The following is an 18,153-nucleotide window of genomic DNA, read 5'->3' as shown; positions in this document are numbered from 1 at the left end:
GGCACCCCACCACTGACAGCTGACCAGAGGCACCCCACCACTGACAGCTGACCGGAGGCTCCCCACCACTGACAGCTGACCGGAGGCTCCCCACCACTGACAGCTGACCAGAGGCTCCCCACCACTGACAGCTGACCGGAGGCACCCCACCACTGACAGCTAACCAGAGGCACCCCACTACTGACAGCTGACCAGAGGCACCCCATCACTGACAGCTGACTAGAGGCACCCCACCACTGACAGCTGACCAGAGGCACCCCACCACTGACAGCTGACTGGAGGCTCAACACCACTGACAGCTGACCAGAGGCTTCCCACCACTTACAGCTGACCGGAGGCTCCCCACCACTGACAGCTGACCGGAGGCTCCCCACCACTGACAGCTGACCGGAGGCTCCCCACCACTGACAGCTGACCGGAGGCTCCCCACCACTGACAGCTGACCGGAGGCTCCCTGCCACTGACAGCTGATCGGAGGCTTCCCAGAAATGACAGCTGACCAGAGGCTCTCCACCACTGACAGCTGACCAGAGGCTCTCCACCACTGACAGCTGACCAGAGGCAGACACAAGCTCATCATTATGGGATTTGAGTTGTGTCCAGAAGATATAACTTAGTGCATCGTGGGACTGATTCCTGTGGGGTTTGGGGTTTATACATATCTGAGGTGAGGACCCAGAAGATCATGACGAGAGGATGGAGCAGTCCTCATATCCACCTCATAGATGTTCTTTTGTGTTTCTGTTTTGCAGGGAGGCCATGGAGGTGGTGGAGTCAGAGGTTTTTGACCTGGAGAGTCGTCTAGAGAAGGTGAGTATGGGTTTGGGGTGACTGGTAGGGTCGAGGACCCCAGAGTTCTGTGGGTCCTGGTCCTGTGGTGGGTTGTCCCTTTGTAAGCTTCTTCCAGAAGACCCTCCTTGAAGATAGGGCATCTTACGCTTCCCCTTGGTCATATGGCAATTGGTAATGGGAGGTTTCAGGACTCTTTTTCGTTGCTGTTTGCCAAGTGTTTGGGTAGGTGCAGAGAGCGCACCCTGGATGTTGCCGATCGCCAGAGATGGTAGGAATGTGCGCCACATCTAAGACTTCCCCCTAGATAATTCCCCCTCTTTTCAGAATCATGAGAAGATACTGCAGACCCCCAACCAGATGTGAGAAGACCACTACTAGATGTGGATGAGCCTCAGGCAATAGTCTTGGCCCCGGAACTCACACTCCATTCTCTTCTCTGTCTACAGCTGGTCAAGCTCTGTGCTCATACCATGGACGGCGGGCGGCAGTACTGCTCCTCCAACCGACAGTTTGTCTGTGCTCTGCGAGAACTATCCTTCCACTCACAGGAAGACACCATGTTGGAAGTAAGTACACTCTCCATGTGACCTGCATCTTCTGCTGCTGTAGGCTTCAGGAGCTATATATGGAGGTGCCTGTCATGGACCCCAATATCCAGGAGTAGGCTGGGGGGCCAGTACACAGCACAGGTGCACGAGTAGCGCCCACCATCCAAAGGCTGTTTAAATTCTGTCAATGGTCAAAATCCACCTGTAGAGATTCTGAAGCAGAAGCAATTACGCGCGAATCACCATCAAGAAGTGATTAATGCGGAAGCGCGTCAGAGTTCTGCGCGTGGATGTTGCTAGTTGACGGGGCCGAACCTGTCAGCAGATCAGAGGAACCACAGACTTCTGCCAGTCTTAGGCTGGGTTCAGACAGGACAGATTTATCGCGGACAAGCTTAATTTGATCTTGTGTTTATTGTCACGTATTATGTGCGGTTTTTCAGCGTACAAGGAGGCCCTATGGAGAAAAACACGCAGCGGAAATGTCCAAAGAATTGACATGCTGCGTCTTCAAAAACCGCGACACAACAGTTCTGCACTGTGGCAGTGTAGAAAAATTCTGTTCCGTGAAAACAACTTTTTGCCAAAACACATTGACTTTGGCTGGCACTGCAAACGCAGCGGTTTTTCTTTTCTGTGGATCTACAATGGCAAAACGCAGCAAATCCACGGCAATTCCACCCCGTGTGAACCCGCCCTTAGAGGTGAAATCTACGTGAACATACAGAAGGCTGCTTCACACCGGGCGGGAATTCTGCAGCGTTTACACTACAAGCCTCCTGGAGGGGAATTGAAGAAAATCGTCAAATGGTGCAGAAAGTTTCTGCTGTAGTGGCCCTGAGCTTGTGGGGCCCCTCCATAATGTTACGTGTTTGTCTCGTGCCATTGTATTGTAAGTGTCTTACATGTAGTGTGCATTTGCTATGTGTATCGCCCCTCTACAGCACTGAATGGGTTAATGTCTGGGTTATGTCTGGAAAATGTATCATGCTGTGTGTCATGTGACTATGTTTTATATATGTATGTATTTGCAAGGATGCAAGGCAGAATAGAGCAGGGTTAGAGTCTCGCAAGAGTCAGTGGTGATTGAACCCCACAGACACCGGTCGGTCTGTGCGTGGAGAATGGAAGAAGCTGAACGATACCCTTCAGCTTAGCCTGGGCCTACTCTACCCAGGATGTGTCTGTGCTACCTCTAAGTACTGAGAAAGAGAGAAAAGGACCACTGCATGGCTACAGGAATGGACAAGTAATGTGAGTGTGGAGCCTTAGAGAGTTAGAGAGAGAGAGTCACCGGGAGCGGGATTACACAGATAACTGGGACTGTGGATCGTCCGGATTACCCCAAGAGCCCTCTCTGTCCCACCACTTTATTCTCTTGTATCTGTGCCAGACTACTGATGTTATTTGGAGTTTCACAATTTACAGTAAACGGACATTACCGACCATTCCCGGTTTGGTTCAAAAAGTTATCCCTGTATGTGGACTATTTATTACAACTTCAGGATTCACTGCAGAGGATGGAACGGTGGCGTCACGAGTGACAATGGACTGTAAGGTAACTGCTAGTTACTCTTTCCCTGTGACCTCCCCCAACAGTAACTTGGACAGGGCTACCCCCAGGGGAGGAGATGGTAGAGCCCTGTGACAAGGCCTTATCTACCCCGCCAATTCCTCGGCTGTGGGCCCATTCCTCGGACGCTGCACAACAAATCTGCAGTGTTTTTCAAAAACATTGCAGCTTCTATATCTTCAGCAAGTCCTTGAAATACAAGGGTTAAATCCCACAGTAGGTCCACTTCCAAATCATCCAAAAAAATCCATTTTGGTGCCACTGTGGTTTTCCAGTGTACTTGCTGCAGGATTTTCGTTGCAGATTGCGCTGTGTGTGAAGGTGCCCTAAAGGTGGAAGCACAAGCTGCGGCTTCCACACCCAGCCGTTCCATGGCCATACAAATTACTGGTGATTGGCCAATGCGGTGCCAGCCACACCATGTCCTTCCATCCGTAACCTGTTTATGTAGTAGGAGTACAGTACCAGAACCAAGCTCATGATACAAATACATTACAGTTCTTCCTTTTTTGCCAGTTCCAGCCGGGTCTCCAGTCCTAATTTAATGTACTGGGATCGCGGCTCTGCACAGTGATAGTGATTACAGTGCAGTTACCTGCGGTGATGACGGGTAATGTCGTCACTATTTGTTTTTCTTCTCTTTGGGTGCATCCTGCTTCCAGAACCGCTAATGAACTCCAGCGCCTCCTTATAGTACTAGTGCCCCCACTGTGGTCCCATTAAGTAATAGTGCCCCCTTGTCGGATGTAAGGTGCTATCTCCTGTGTATGTCTCTGCTAAGAGGCTACTGTAATCTCTTCAAGCAGCAGAGCGAGGCGATCCCAAACATACTGATGAGTGGAGTCATAGGTTTGCGTCGGTATCGGGCCGTTTTCATGAAATGTATTGGGACTCTGGATGGATGATTCTCACTTATATTAAAGTCAATGGAAGGAAAAAGTGGGTTTGCTAATTTGCCCTCCAGAAAGCCCCCCTACGCAGACAAAGCCCTCAAATTGTATAGGGATACAGCGACACATCTGGGGAACACTGTGCTGCTCTTAGAAAGTGGTCAAAATAGTGTACAGCATTGTGGGGGTCAATCGTAGAACACAGGTGTCACTGAAAACAAAAGACGATTCGCATAGGTCTTCCAGATCAAAAATTACGCCAAGGAAGACGGCCGGTGTGCTGCTACCAGGTGAACAGAACGCTCAAGCACGGACCTCCTCCAAGGAACAGCTGGAGAGCAGGTCCGTGCACAAGTGTAACTTCAGAAAATATACGTTTTGGGAGAAGGAGGAGGAAACATGATGGAAGTTGGAGAAAGAGAGCAGCATCACCTCCACCACCAGCAGCCATGGGCAAATACTCTGCTCAAGCTGCTTAACAGTCTTTCCTGATACTACTGCATTTTTAAAGTCCTTCTCCATTGCCAAAATCAGATTTGTCATTTAGGCCTTGTATCAGGAATCAAGGAGTGTGGCCAACCAGTTATGACATGATATTTTGATGTGGTCTATATGACGGTCCTACTGCAAGCACTGCAGCATAAAAGTGCTCATATGCCTCAAAGTACCTGAGGATGATGGTCCACATTCCTTGGGGTCAAGCTTAAGAGTGTCCTCTGGCTGGTCTCGTCATCCACGTAGAATAGCTGGGGTTAGTGATGGATGGAAGGAATGTTGTATAGCCCCCTTCCTTGACTCTGGTCTTATCCTATCCCTCTTCTCTTCCTGCTCTTCTTCCTCTATACTTGGGTGAAGAAACAAGCTAGAGAAGACATTCCCTTTTCTAGCTCAAAGACACCCTCCCTGCGGTGTTGAGTATTGGTGGTCTGGCCAGACAGTTGGGAGATTGGTATCCCTTCTTCCTGTGACAATCCACATCATTGTCCCCGAGGCCCTGCAGCATCTGTTCCAGCAGGCAGGAGGGGACAAGGATGAATATCCCACCACTCTTAGAGGTACCATCAAATGTGGTCTCCATGTCCCACCTACAGGACATTCACACAATATGCTGCTAGGATGCTTGCTGGACCACGTGCCCATGGACCGTGCAGCCTGCCACTGGCAGTGTTCTTCAACGTCAGGGACATGTTATCATCCACATGGTGGTGCAGGGCAGGGACGGCTTTTTGGGCAAAGAAATAGCGGCTGTACATCTTGTACTACCGGTATAGAGAGTGTAGAGAATCATGTTGTAGGTGTAAACTGCAGAGGAAAGGCCTGAAGTAATGTGCTACTGCCCTACACAAAACTGGCCCTCTGCGCTCAGAGGCTACTGCATGACCGAGGAGGGAGTAGGAGGAGGGAGCAGGAGGAGGAGGGAGCAGAAGAGGGAGCAGGAGGAGGAGGGAGCAAAAGAGGGAGCAGGAGGAGGAGGGAGCAGAAGAGGGAGCAGGAGGAGGGAGCAGGAGGAGGGAGCAGGAGGTGGGAGCAGGAGGAGGAAGGAGCAGAAGAGGGAACAGGAGGAGGCTGACTCTTTACCCTCTGACCCAGGTGGGCTCTCCAAGTCAGCGGCTGGTGGGAATTCATGGGATTGTTCATACATGTTGTGTTGATGCTGTTAATGCTCTGGCAGTGTCATCTCACAGATAACTGCTCTTCTGTCATCAAGGAATGTCAAGTCTCTACAAGTCCTGTGAGCAGACCTCGCTGTGGCCTGATGTTGGAGCTGCTGCAACTAGTAATACCTGAGGGTGGTGGCACTGCTCTTATGTTTTTTGTCACATTCTACTCCATCTTAGCATGGTGCTGCTCCACAATGTCCACCTCTTCCTCCCTCTGAGCTGCTTTCATGACTCTCCCTGCCTTTCCATATTGGGTTGAGCACCTCATCATCTTCCACCTCCTCTTCGTTGCCCTTCTCCTGAGTGGACTCTATGTTACAGCTTGCACCAGGAGCCGACGCCTCCATTCCCACATCCCTCTGAGTACACATTCCCTGTAAGGGCTGACCGCACACACTCAGCCTCCTCATCTTCCTCTTCGGAGGAGACAATGATTGGGCATCAGTGCATTCAATGCCTTGGTCTTTTCATTCTGGTTGTTTGGATGCCTTGTTGACATCCATGACACGGAGTGATCAAACAGCTCCTCAGACAGATCTATGCGGACGGCTTCAGTGGGTGGCGGGGCTTTGGCATGGGTGAAGTAGATGGGGAGGGCCAACTGGTGCAGACTGACAGCTGTTGGCTGTGACTCGGAGGAAGAGGAGGTGGTGGTACATGAGACATGCTGCATCCTCCGCTCTACGACCTGTTCTGTGTGCTGCGGATGTAACGCCGGGCAGAACCACTTCTAAGGAATGGCAGCAGGCTTCCCTTGCCTCCTGCAGCATGTGGAGCTGTTGCTTCAGTGGGAGTTGCATTGAACTGTCAACTTGGCCCATTCTCTAGTTCTTCCACCACCACCGATACGTCCCCACCACTTGTTTTCTTCACATTGCCTTTTATTTAGTTATTTTTTTTATTTAGTTTTTTTTTTTGGGGGGGGGGGGGGTTCACTTTTTTATTGTAGTTTTATGTAACTTATTGTAGTGTCCCAGAACATCATCGTGGTCCACTCTATAATTGTCATACATGTTCTGTCTTATGTGGATGCACTGTGCAAAGTTGTCATGTCATTTTTCTGTATGTGTTGCACAGCTGCAGCGTCTGAAGGGTTAACTCCCATAAAATCATCGCCTGTCAGCTCTGCCGCTGAATGTATCTATCTTATTGTGCCATGTGGTACAAGTGAGGTGATAAATGTGAGGGTCTGAGAGCGGGAAGGGGTCTTCTTCTATCTGTGTTGGAGCAGGGTTCCATCTTACCTGCTGTGGGGACTAACACAGAGCTGCATGGGAGCACCATCAGCGTATATGTAGGTGAAGATGGAGGAAGAGGAGCGACTGCCCATAGCACCCGGGGTGTGGATGGAATAGGAGTCTAGAGTCTGGAGGCGCATGAGGGCACCCTCAGCCCTTGAGTCACTGAAGATGGAGGAGAAGGAAAGACCGCCAGGCCGTATGTGAAGCGCATGGCAGTGAGCCTAAATGTTTCTTCCCCAAAAGCCCCATCACCAGAGAACCATTGTAAGTAACTACCTCTTCCAGTGACTATAGGTTTCTATGACTAATATCAATGCAGAAGTCTTCCAAACCTCTGAAGATAATCCTGTCTGTTTATGATTCCGTCTAGAGCATAGATCCCCGTCTAGTGGTCCACCCGTAACTGGCACCACGCGTGCTGAAGTCTATGAGAGCGGGGTGATCATTACTGCCATTCTGTGGCCACTGACTTTCATGTCAAGTATTGCTGATTATTGACTAATTTGCCTCCACTGTAAACTCTGCCCTTCTGAAGTTTGTTGTACCTTGTTTAAAAGTCACTAGTAAAGTTTTTACCGGGCCCCCACCGTTTCGGAGGACCCGAGGTACTATGCACTCGTCCAGTGTTATTCATCCGCTGTGTATGAATGTCGGTGTGTGGAGCGGTGGCGTCACAAACTGATAACTACTACCCCCTCATACCTGTCATTCTATGTTACAAGTTGGTGGCTATGACCAGCCTGTCACAATCTCGGGCCGTCACTCACTGGATATATTCATGTTTTCGTTGCCTGCTGCATTATCAGCTAACTTTGTAGTTGGCAGAGAATCACCCACAGAAAAACCTCGTTTGTCTGTCTGCTGTGCTGCAACAGTCATCAGACCTCGTATTAAAACGTATCCCGTTCTTAAAAACCCAAGTCAATAAAAAAATGAGACAGAAGCATTATGTCCTCACAAACCCAAAAACTATCATCCATAGGACTCTATTGTGAGGACAGCGAGCACCACGGTGCACCCCGCATACACGAAGGGCCTCGTCAGCATCAGCCTAACAATCCACCTCCATGGTACATTGAGATCCGATGTTCTAATGACCCCAGAAAGCCTATGCCACCAGTGAACACAGCAACCAGAATACAAGCATGGCTCTACAACCCAAAACACATGAAGCTCCAACAGTACACAACCCAAGACACCTACTGTCTCACAAGTCCGACTCAAATGACTTCTGAGATGCAGAAACAACCACACTCACTGCACTATATTGTTCTATGCGGTGATGGCATGGCAAAGGATACAGAGTGTAACTCAGGAAACCGATGGAGCTTACATGCATCAATCAGAAGGAGGAGGTAAGCCGGGATAGAGAGGGAAATACCCCAAGTTTATGACATATAATCCAAAATGTAGATCTTCGTTTTAGCAGCCACAAACACAGTGAATTCCAGTAGTATAATACCCCTTCCCCCATTGTTATATTCCAGGATTTAAAAGGAATCAAGCCCACTTCACCAGTACAAGATCCAACCATGTAGTTAGTACAAAATAAACCTGATGATATGGGGATCCTGCTGCTGGGTCAGGATGATGATGATATGGGGATCCTGGTGCTGGGTCAGGATGATGACATGGGGATCCTGGTGCTGGGTCAGGATGATAATGATGTGAGGATCTTGGTGCTGGGTCAGGATGATAATGATGTGAGGATCTTGGTGCTGGGTCAGGATGATGATATGGGGATCCTGGTGCTGAGTCAGGATGATAATGATGTGAGGATCCTGGTGCTGGGTCAGGATGATGATATGGGGATCCTGGTGCTGGGTCAGGATGATGATATGGGGATCCTGGTGCTGGGTCAGGATGATAATGATGTGAGGATCCTGGTGCTGGGTCAGGATGATAATGATGTGAGGATCCTGGTGCTGGGTCAGGATGATGATATGGGGATCCTGGTGCTGGGTCAGGATGATGATATGGGGATCCTGGTGCTGGGTCAGGATGATAATGATGTGAGGATCCTGGTGCTGGGTCAGGATGATAATGATGTGAGGATCCTGGTGCTGGGTCAGGATGATGATATGGGGATCCTGGTGCTGGGTCAGGGTGATGATATGGGGATCCTGGTGCTGGGTCAGGATGATGATATGGGGATCCTGGTGCTCGGTCAGGATGATGATGATATGGGGATCCTAATGCTGGGTCAGGATGATGAGGATCCTGGTGCTGGGTCAGGATGATAATGATGTGAGGATCCTGGTGCTGGGTCAGGATGATAATGATATGAGGATCCTGGTGCTGGGTCAGGATGATGACATGGGGATCCTGGTGCTGGGTCAGGATGATGACATGGGGATCCTGGTGCTGGGTCAGGATGATAATAATATGAGGTTCCTGGTGCTGGTCAGGATGATGATATGTGGATCCTGGTGCTGGGACAGGATGATGAGGATCTTGGTGCTGGATCAGGATGATGATGATGTTAGGATCCTGGTGCTGGGTCAGGATGATGATATGGGGATCCTGGTGCTGGGTCAGGATGATGATATGGGGATCCTGGTGCTCGGTCAGGATGATGATGATATGGGGATCCTAATGCTGGGTCAGGATGATAATGATATGAGGATCCTGGTGCTGGGTCAGGATGATGATGAGGATCTTGGTGCTGGATCAGGATGATGATGATGTTAGGATCCTGGTGCTGGGTCAGGATGATGACATGGGGATCCTGGTGCTGGGTCAGGATGATGACATGGGGATCCTGGTGCTGGGTCAGGATGATAATGATGTGAGGATCCTGGTGCTGGGTCAGGATGATGACATGGGGATCCTGGTGCTGGGTCACGATGATGGTGAGATATCCTGGTGCTGGGTCAGGATGATAATGATATAAGTATCCTGGTGCTGGGTAAGGATGATGATGATATGATGATCCTGGTGCTGGGTCAGGATGATAATGATATGAGGATCCTGGTGCTGGGGCAGGGTGATGATATGATGATCCTGGTGTTGGGTCAGAATGATGAGGATCCTGGTGCTGGGTCAGGATGATAATGATATGAGGATCCTGGTGCTGGGTCAGGATGATAATGATGTGAGGATCCTGGTGCTGGGTCAGGATGATGACATGGGGATCCTGGTGCTGGGTCAGGATGATGAGGATCCTGGTGCTGGGTCAGGATGATAATGATGTGAGGATCCTGGTGCTGGGTCAGGATGATGATGATATGATGATCCTGGTGCTGGGTCAGGATGATAATGATATGAGGATCCTGGTGCTGGGGCAGGGTGATGATATGATGATCCTGGTGTTGGGTCAGAATGATGAGGATCCTGGTGCTGGGTCAGGATGATAATGATATGAGGATCCTGGTGCTGGGTCAGGGTGATGAGGATCCTGGTGCTGGGTCAGGATGATAATGATGTGAGGATCCTGGTGCTGGGTCAGGATGATGACATGGGGATCCTGGTGCTGGGTCACGATGATGGTGAGATATCCTGGTGCTGGGTCAGGATGATAATGATATAAGTATCCTGGTGCTGGGTAAGGATGATGATGATATGATGATCCTGGTGCTGGGTCAGGATGATGACATGGGGATCCTAGTGCTGGGTCAGGATGATGATATGATGATCCTGGTGTTGGGTCAGGATGATAATGATGTGAGGATCCTGGTGCTGGGGCAGGGTGATGATATGATGATCCTGGTGTTGGGTCAGAATGATAATTTGAGGATCCTGGTGCCGGGTCAGAATGATGAGGATCCTGGTGCTGGGTCAGGATGATAATGATGTGAGGATCTTGGTGCTGGGTCAGGATGATAATGATGTGAGGATCTTGGTGCTGGGTCAGGATGATAATGATGTGAGGATCCTGGTGCTGGGTCAGGATGATAATGATGTGAGGATCCTGGTGCTGGGTCAAAATGATGAGGATCCTGGTGCTGGGTCAGGATGATAATGATGTGAGGATCCTGGTGCTGGGTCAGGATGATAATGATGTGAGGATCTTGGTGCTGGGTCAGGATGATAATGATGTGAGGATCCTGGTGCTGGGTCAGGATGATAATGATGTGAGGATCTTGGTGCTGGGTCAGGATGATAATGATGTGAGGATCTTGGTGCTGGGTCAGGATGATAATGATGTGAGGATCCTGGTGCTGGGTCAGGATGATAATGATGTGAGGATCCTGGTGCTGGGTCAGGATGATGAGGATCCTGGTGTTGGGTGAGGATGATGAGGATCCTGGTGCTGGGTCAGGATGATGAGGATCCTGGTGCTGGGTCAGGATGATAATGATGTGAGGATCCTGGTGCTGGGTCAACATGATGAGGATCCTGGTGCTGGGTCAGGATGATGAGGATCCTGGTGCTGGGTCAGGATGATAATGATGTGAGGATCCTGGTGCTGGGTCAACATGATGAGGATCCTGGTGCTGGGTCAGGATGATGAGGATCCTGGTGCTGGGTCAGGATGATAATGATGTGAGGATCTTGGTGCTGGGTCAGGATGATAATTTGAGGATCTTGGTGCTGGGTCAGGATGATGATGATGTGAGGATCCTGGTGCCGGATTTGGAGAATGATCACTGTGATCATATGAAGATCCTAATGCAGGTTAATGATGAAGGTGATGATGGAAGGACCCTGGTGCTGGGTGAGAATGATGATTATTACCTGTAAAGGGGCACTGGCGTCACGAGAACAAAGTCCACAGTCAAAGGAATACGGTCAAAGTCAAAGGTACATGGTTTTCTTTAACTTGTGCAATCAACTTAGATTCTTCTATGACAAAGCATTACAGCAGTTTTAGGCACTTCAAGCACATCAGTTATTCTCTTTACCTCAACAAGTTTGTATCCAGAAGTCACTCTTCTCATACCCAGACTCTGAACATCTGCAGTCTCAGTTGCCTGACGGATGATCCCTTGGGGCGCTTCTGATACTTGAGGGGAACACACCACATACCCCTCCATTTTCCTATTATGTCCTTTCTTCCGCTGCTCCAGTAACACTTAACAACTTGGTTACTCAGTCCTTGTTTGCTCCCAACACAGAGGTAATTAAGCAAAGGGACTATGCATTCGCCAACGCCGACTAAGGAAAAACAGGATCTGCACTCTACACTCCCATGGGCACTGGGATAGGCCTGAGACTCGGTACTAGCATCAGATCTCCTGTCTCCTCCTTCACTGACTGCATCTTCACTCTCCAGTAATGCTGACGACTGCACCACCACATCACCCCTCCTCTCTCCTTCCTGTGCTGACTACCAGACTTTAACTCCTCCCCCAACATTCCTGACCAACCACACACATCACTCACTCTCTATCTTCTCCCCTAACATTCCTGATCAACCACACACATCACTCACTCTGTAACTCCTCCCCCAGCATTCTTGACCAACCACACATGCCACTCTTTAACTCCTCCCCCAGCGTTCCTGACCAACCACACGTCACTATCTCTAACTCCCCCCCTAACATTCCTGACCAACCACACACATCACTCACTCTCTAACTCCTCCCGTAGCATTCTTAACCAACCACACATTTCACTCTCCATAACTCCTCCCCTATTGATATTTAGCTGAGCCTCAGGCTCAGCTATATATCACTACCGGCCTCGGGGCTCAGCTATATATTACTTACGGCCTCTGGCTCAGCTATATATTACTTACGGCCTCTGGCTTAGCTATATATCACTGATAGCCTGGGGCTCAGCTATATTTTACCACCAGCCTTGGGCTCAGCTATATATTGTTACGATTGTGTGGGTAAAACTAAGAACAGGGCCCACACGATCGTACCCAAAAAGGGAGTGGATGGGATGCACGCACACAGGTTGCACCAGGGTCACACGGGTTTTAGGTAAACTTATCCTGAACTACAAGGGGGATGACAGTGGCCCTACCTAAGCAGGGACATCGCCCCAATAAGAGGGCGGCCCAGCGGCCTTCGGAACTGGGCCCTAGCTGATCCTAGGAGCCACGCCACAGAACGAGGCACATTCACATGCCAAATGACAGGGACAGAACCACAGAACACACAGAGCCAGAATACACAGTATACAAAATGCCACCACTAGTAACAGACGATCAGCTGAATGTAAAGACCAGGTATTAGTTGACATTTTGTACAAAACGTGGAAGCTAGCGGGCCAACTTCACGGCTCCGTGTTATACTGCTAGGCCTTACACTAACCAGGAGTCCAGCAGAACCGGACACAGTTCAGACAGAACGCTGCAACAGAACAGGACACAGATAGCAGGTCATACAGCAAGCTAACACAGAACTGACAGAATATAAATGGACATGAACCAGCAAGACATAGAACAGGAATGGGACAGAGCACAGGGCACACAGGCACACAGCAAGCTAACACAGAACTGACAGGAAATAAATGTACAAATAGACATGAACCAGCAAGACACAGATCACACAGCAAGCTTGCAACAGGACAGACAACCAGGGCACGGACTCTACCGGCACGGACTCTACCCAGAGCTTAGATGAAACTCACAGCAAGTCTATGTGTCCTCATACCAGGGGGAATAGACAGCTAGCCACAGAGCTGACATAGGGGACTGAGTCAGGGATCCACCAACTGACACACTGGAAGCAGAGAGACACAACAGCCCTACTTGAAAACACAGATCAGAGTGGGAACAAGCTGAACATGACTGATAACAAGTTACAGACCACAGAAGTAACATGACTGCTCACCCTGGGACCCAGCCAGAGACTGACCAGGAGCTGGGTTTATACGTGAGCACAGACCCAGGAGATTGGCTAGCAGGAAGTACCACACCCAGCCAGCTCAATTAACCCTCAACGACCTATAGCTGTGCTGCTGGGAACCTTAGTACTACAGATCCCAGCAGCACACCCTGACAGTACCTCCCCTTTAAAAAAAGGGGCCTCCGGACCCTTTAAGCACAACAACAAAAATTATGCAACTCCTCCAAAAGACACAGACGCAGTACAGGACTTATCACTACGGGCCTAGTACTGCCGAACATGTCACCCAGGATAGGCGTAGCACAGGACTTATACATACGGGCCGAAAGCAAACACACAAACACCTGTGAAGGAGGGGGCAAACGTAATACCTAGCGTGCACGAAACCAGAGGGGAAACATGGCAACCCACCCTACTGACACAGTGTGCACAGGACTTATCCATACGGGCCTAGTGCGGACGCCAGCCAGTCAGCAGGAGAAGGGAAAAAGCTCAGGTACATGCAATACAGGGGTCTACAGAAAATTATGTCCGCTGGGCGCACCACGCCGCAGGACGGACACCTGGACAGGAATACAGACTGCATAACGCAGGACGGGTAACAGACTGTAAGGACTGGTGGTTCGCGGGTCCGTCGTGCCCGCACCGCCGGTCCGATCACACGTGCGGCCGCTGTGCGGCGCAGGGGAGCCCCGGTCCTCGTCACCTCCCCTGGCCGCCGGGCTCCGCCTCGCCGCCGGGTTGCTAGGGACGCGGTGGGTGTTGCCCCGCGTCGCGTCCTAGGTATCCTGGCAACCAAACGTGCGTCTCCTGTCCTGCCTCCTGTAGGACTGGGGGCGGGTTCCCCAGTGCTGCTGGGTGCACTCAGCTGCTGTCAGACTCCCCGCCCCAATCAGCTGCTGGGGCGGGAGCTCTGACAGCATTTAAACCTGCTGGTGTCTCCTGACCAGTGCCAGTGTTAGTCTTGGATTTCCTGCTACACCAGCGTACTGCATCTTTCTGACTCCTGTTACCGACCCTCTGCCTTTTGACCTGACGTTGCCTTTGCCTGATCCTCTTGTACCGCGTACCCTCTCGTTGCTGACCCGGATTGTCTGACTCTCCTTGCTGTGGTTTGTTCCAGTGTCTGTCTGTTTGTTAGTCCCCGTGTCCCCCTTCCTTAGTGAGTGTAGGGACCGTCGCCCAGTTGTCGCCCTGGGGCTTAGCCCAGGGGGGCAAGTAGGAAGGGACAGGGGTTGCGGGTATTTTCAGGGACCTCCAGTTTCCCGGACCCCGAGTCCTGACAGTAACACTGGCCGAACGGAAGTCGGATCCCTATATCCGACCAGCAACCTTGAACCCCGCTATGGAGGCTGTGGCGGCCTTAGCCAACCAGGTACAGGTTCTGACGGACCTGGCCCAGGACCTGACTGCTCGCCTGCAGCATCAGGAGCAGCGAGGGGCTTCTAATATGATGCAGCTCCCTGCCACTCCTGGTACGGTTTCTGAACCCCGAGCAACACCTCCTGACTTCTTTTCTGGGGAGAGAAGTCAGTTTTTTGTGTTCAGAGAAGGCTGCAAGCTTTATTTTGACCTCCGACCCCACACCTCTGGCACAGAATACCAGAAAGTGGGTTTCGTGATAACTCGCCTGAGGGGAGAACCCCAAAATTGGGCCTTCTCCTTACCAGCGGACTCCCCCACCCGACAGTCACTAGACGCCTTTTTTACTGCTTTGGGCCAGCTGTATGACGAGCCTGACCGTGCGGCCTTCGCAGTCTCTAAACTCCTGGCCTTGCGACAGGGTTGGAAGGTGGCTGAGGACTATTGTTTACAATTTCGCCAACACTGCACGGAGTCTGGGTGGAATGACGCGGCCTTAAAGGATCTGTTTTTGACCGGTCTGTCGGAGGGCCTCAAGGACCTCTTGGTGGCACACCCGGAGCCCAGAACTTTGGAGCAAGCCATGTCTCTGGCCATCCGGGCTGACCGACGCTTGAGGGCCAGACGCTCGACTCGGACCAGCCCTGTCCGTACGTCTACACCTTTGGTGTTTCCGACCTTGACCCCTCCCTCCACTGAACCCATGGAGCTGGGAACCATGACCCCGAAGCAACGTCGGGAATATCGTCTCAGGATGAACCTCTGTCTCTACTGTGGGGAGCCGGGTCATCGCATTGGGACCTGCGAGAAAAAGCCGCGGCAGGAAAGACTTCCGCTCCTAGGCAGCCATCGGGAGGACTGTCTAGGAGCTAAGGTACTCCCTGTAAGGTCTAAAATGTTGTTGCCCTGCACCTTAGAATTACGGTCTTTCTACCGTGCTGGGCAAGCATTTCTGGATTCTGGGGCTGCTGCTAATTTTGTTAATTTCGATTTTGTTGCTAAGCTGTCTGAGTATTTTTTCCGTGTAGAACCCCCTATTCTGGTCTCTGGTGTCGACTCTACTCCCTTGCAGGCTGGTCTTGTAAATCTGGCTACCCCGGAGTTACAGTACACTATTGGGGCCTTATATACGGAGTCCTATACATTTTTGGTTATGAAGAACCTGTCTGTGGATGTCGTGCTGGGGCTACCCTGGCTAAGGGAACACAACCCTGTAATTAACTGGGACACATTGGAACTGGTCAAGTGGGGTTCTCGCTGTGACAGCCACGTGCGCCCAGTGGGGGTGGATGTCTCCACCTGCGAGGGAGCTGAACTGCCTGACTACCTCTCAGAGTTTTCGGACGTCTTTTCTAGACAGCTATTAGAAGCCTTGCCTCCCCATAGAGAATGGGATTGTAAGATAGAGTTGATCCCGGGGGCCAAACTTCCTAAAGGTCGCATCTATAATGTTACGGTTCCAGAGAGGCAGTCTATGAAGGACTATATCCAGGATAGTTTGTCCCGGGGGCACATCCGGCCCTCCGAGTCTCCAGTAGGGGCTGGTTTCTTCTTTGTGGAGAAAAAGGATGGGGGTCTCAGACCCTGTATTGATTACAGGGAGCTAAACAAAATCACGGTCAGGAACTAGTACGCCCTTCCGCTCATCCCTGACCTCCTCAACCAGGTCACCGGTGCCCAGTGGTTCTCTAAACTCGACCTAAGGGGAGCTTACAACCTCATTCGTATTCAGGAGGGGGATGAGTGGAAGACGGCATTCAATACGCCCCTCGGTCACTTTGAGTACCTGGTCATGCCTTTCGGGTTGTGTAACGCCCCTGCTATATTTCAAGGTTTCATGAACTCAGTTTTTCAGGACATCATGGGGGTGTTCGTCGTAGTGTATCTAGATGATATTCTGATTTTTTCCCCCGACTGGGAGACACACCAGGTGCATGTTCAAACGGTCCTGTCACGACTCAGGGCTAACCAGCTGTTTGCTAAGCTTGAAAAATGTGTTTTTGGGGTACAGAAGATAACCTTTTTAGGGTATATCATTACTCCATGGGATATCCAGATGGATCCGGGGAAGGTGAAAGCCATCACAGAGTGGGCCCAACCAGTCACTCTAAAGGCCCTCCAGCGCTTCTTGGGCTTCGCTAATTATTATCGGAAGTTTATTAAGAACTTTTCGGTGGTGGCTAAGCCCTTAACGGATCTCACCAGGAAAGGGGCAGAGGTTGGTACCTGGTCTCCAGATGCGCTGGCGGCCTTCGCTACCCTGAAGGCTGCCTTTTCCTCCGCACCTGTTCTTGTCCAACCAGACCTGTCGTGCCCGTTTGTGGTGGAGGTGGATGCCTCTGAGTTTGGAGTAGGGGCGGTCCTTTCTCAGGGGCCGTCTACACTCACAAATCTTAGACCATGCGCTTACTTTTCCAGAAAATTTTCCCCTACTGAACAAAATTATGATATAGGCAATCGTGAGTTACTTGCTATAAAATGGGCGTTCGAGGAGTGGAGGCATTTTTTGGAGGGAGCACGCCATCAGATCATGGTACTCACTGACCATAAGAACCTGATATATTTAGATTCTGCTAAAAGGTTGAATGCTCGACAAGCTCGTTGGGCTCTTTTCTTCTCTCGTTTTAATTTTTTGGTTACTTACCGACCCGGTTCAAAAAATGTTAAGGCGGATGCTCTATCTAGGAGTTTTGGTATTCCGGAACCTCCCGAGTCGGAGCCTGAGACTATCCTTTCCCCAGGGGTGGTTCTCGCAGCTGTCTCCTCTGACCTCTCACCGCTAATTCAGGCTGCGCAGCAATCAGCCCCTGAAACACTTCCAGAAGGCAAACTCTTTGTTCCTTTACCATTAAGGTTGAAGGTGTTAGAAGAGACGCATGCCTGGGTCCTGGCTGGGCACCCCGGTATCCGAGGAACGCAGGAATTACTTTCCAGAACTTATTGGTGGCCTCATATGAGTAGGGATGCTCGGGCGTTTGTCACTGCTTGTCCGGTGTGCGCCAGGGGGAAGAGTGTCAGGAGACGTCCTGAGGGGCCTCTTCTTCCCTTGCCCATTCCGTCCAGGCCCTGGACACACCTGTCAATGGACTTCATCACAGATTTGCCACCGTCACAGGGGAATACGGTCATTTGGGTCATTGTAGATCGGTTCTCCAAAATGGCGCATTTCGTTCCTCTGAGCAAGCTACCAAACGCCAAACTGTTATCTGACATGTTTATTAAGGAGGTGGTGCGGTTGCATGGGGTTCCTGAGGATGTGGTCTCAGATAGAGGTGTACAGTTTGTCGCTCGCTTCTGGCGAGCTTTCTGCAGGAAATTGAATATTGGTCTGTCCTTTTCGTCTGCC

General features: G+C 50.7%; 1 protein-coding gene across 1 annotated transcript in view; it reads left to right on the top strand.

Moving 5' to 3' along the window:
- ACAP1 (ArfGAP with coiled-coil, ankyrin repeat and PH domains 1) overlaps nucleotides 1-18,153 on the top strand; it is a 160,365-nt gene that overhangs the window by 45,376 nt on the left and 96,836 nt on the right. Inside the window, exons 2-3 of the mRNA XM_066593962.1 lie at nucleotides 753-810; nucleotides 1,239-1,358. Of these exons, the coding sequence (XP_066450059.1) occupies nucleotides 753-810; nucleotides 1,239-1,358 (178 nt within the window). The remainder of the gene's footprint in view (nucleotides 1-752; nucleotides 811-1,238; nucleotides 1,359-18,153) is intronic.

The sequence above is a fragment of the Eleutherodactylus coqui genome, chromosome 2 (genome assembly GCF_035609145.1).
Source record: "Eleutherodactylus coqui strain aEleCoq1 chromosome 2, aEleCoq1.hap1, whole genome shotgun sequence".
NCBI classification, from domain to species: domain Eukaryota; kingdom Metazoa; phylum Chordata; class Amphibia; order Anura; family Eleutherodactylidae; genus Eleutherodactylus; species Eleutherodactylus coqui.
This window is presented reverse-complemented; position numbering and strand designations above follow the sequence as displayed.